Raw genomic sequence first — 1,550 nt, 5'->3', positions numbered from 1 at the left:
AAAGTTGGGTAACAGATACAGAAACTCCACCCTGTGAAAACGCTTCCTGAAGATAAAAGCGCCTCTGGGAGAGACACGGAAGCTTGTGCTCCTTCACCCCCGCAAAAAAAATGGGGGGAGTCCGAATCCAGGGCTGGCTAAAAAACAGCAGCAGTAGCAACAAAACACAGAAAAAGTGGGTGACAGACTCTGGAAGCTCTTCCTCCTCAGAACTCCACGGAGTCAATCGGCGAAGAAAGTCCCTTTGTTGGATAGTCACCAAAACAACGGATTGTGGCTAAGTAGTCCTGAGGGGAGATCGTCCTTGATGGAGGGGTCCAGGCCGCCTCCCAGTCGGTCGAAATTCATACCAAATAGGATCCTCCCGAGCCACCGGGTCAGTCACACAACCTACAATTAATACCGCCTCGCGCCCAAGGGATCCCATTTTCCGAGAAGCCTCCCCAAATCCGATCCCAGCCACCGTTTACCACCCAGTCTGAGGCCTACATCCAGACGCTCCACGCCACACGCCAACCCCAGGCCTCAGAGTGCGGGCCCGTCTACCGGCACCGCAGCTCGGCCTCGACTTCAAACCAACCAAAAGGATACCAGCACCACGGCTTCAGCTGCTTCTTCTTCTTGCGACCCATAACTGCGCTCTACCGATCAAAAAAAACAAAGAGAAAAACAGGGAAAACGAGGAGAATATCGCTCACTTTTCAGACCCAACGGACACCACCGCGTCCCACAGGAAACAGACACAAAATGGCCGACGGCCTCGTTCGCTGCTCTGACTCCCGTCAGGCACTGGGGCGGGGGGCGGAGCCAGTATAAGGGTCACATGACGCAGACCTCCGCCCTAAGTGGGTGGAGATTCGCGGCCACCAAGAGGTGGTGGCCATCTTGTCGGTTGGATCTGTGTCTTCTCTTCCTGGCTGAGTTCGCCGATCTGTATGGTTTGTTTTGTGAGGTAGCCAGGGACCTGAGTGCGCCAAGGCACAAGCGAGTTGAAAAACAAACAAAACCTCTGAAAAAACTAGTATAATTAAGAAAAAATTACAAATAAACTGAGGCAGCGCCCAGTTTTTAATTTTGTTCGTTGTCCGGATGAATCTCTTCCTTGCTGTTATGTGACTACTACGTGTTAAGTCGGAGAAGCCACAATCTCTACCGCGTAACTCGCAGATCAGCGGCCGAGGAGTGAACCGCTCAGGGTAGTCAGCGTGGCCACTGGGGGAGGCTGCGAAGCGCTGCCGGACCTCAGGAGGGGAATCCCGACCGTCCTGTGGTCTCTGGAGACGTCGAGAACTGCGCGGCGCCTCTTGTCTGCGATAGCAGCGCTCCGGGAGGCGGAGGCAGGAGGTGTCCCTGAACTCAAGAGACCAGCCTGAGCCCGAGGGAGACCTTGTCTCTACCAGAAAATATTAGCCAGGCGTTGTGCGAATGCCCGTAGTTCCCATTACTCAGGAGGCTGAGGCGGGAGGATCACTTGACCCCAGGGAGTTTGTTAGACTGACGCCATCGCACTCTAGCCCGGGCAACCGTGAGACTTTGCCTCAAAAAAAAAA

General features: G+C 54.4%; 1 protein-coding gene across 8 annotated transcripts in view; it reads right to left on the bottom strand.

The window, feature by feature from the left end:
• The window catches only part of ZNF207 (zinc finger protein 207), a 26,731-nt gene extending 25,933 nt beyond the window's left edge, over positions 1-798 (bottom strand). For 4 of the 8 annotated variants that reach the window (XR_002775086.1, XR_002775085.1, XM_023517469.1 and 1 more), the window contains exon 1: positions 592-766. Coding sequence is in view for 6 of the 8 variants with exons in the window: in XM_023517469.1 (XP_023373237.1) it covers positions 592-632 (41 nt within the window). In the remaining 2 variants the exon portion in view is untranslated. Of the gene's footprint in view, positions 1-591 lie in introns of all 8 variants that reach the window. The other 4 variants (XM_003797187.2, XM_003797189.2, XM_023517470.1 and 1 more) reach the window with 2 other exon arrangements.
• Between the last annotated feature and the right edge of the window lie 752 nt (positions 799-1,550).

This window comes from Otolemur garnettii, unplaced genomic scaffold (assembly GCF_000181295.1).
Source record: "Otolemur garnettii isolate 467f Iridium unplaced genomic scaffold, OtoGar3 scaffold00112, whole genome shotgun sequence".
Lineage (NCBI taxonomy): Eukaryota > Metazoa > Chordata > Mammalia > Primates > Galagidae > Otolemur > Otolemur garnettii.
The sequence above is the reverse complement of the archived record's forward strand: the minus strand, read 5'-3'. Positions and strand labels throughout refer to the sequence as shown.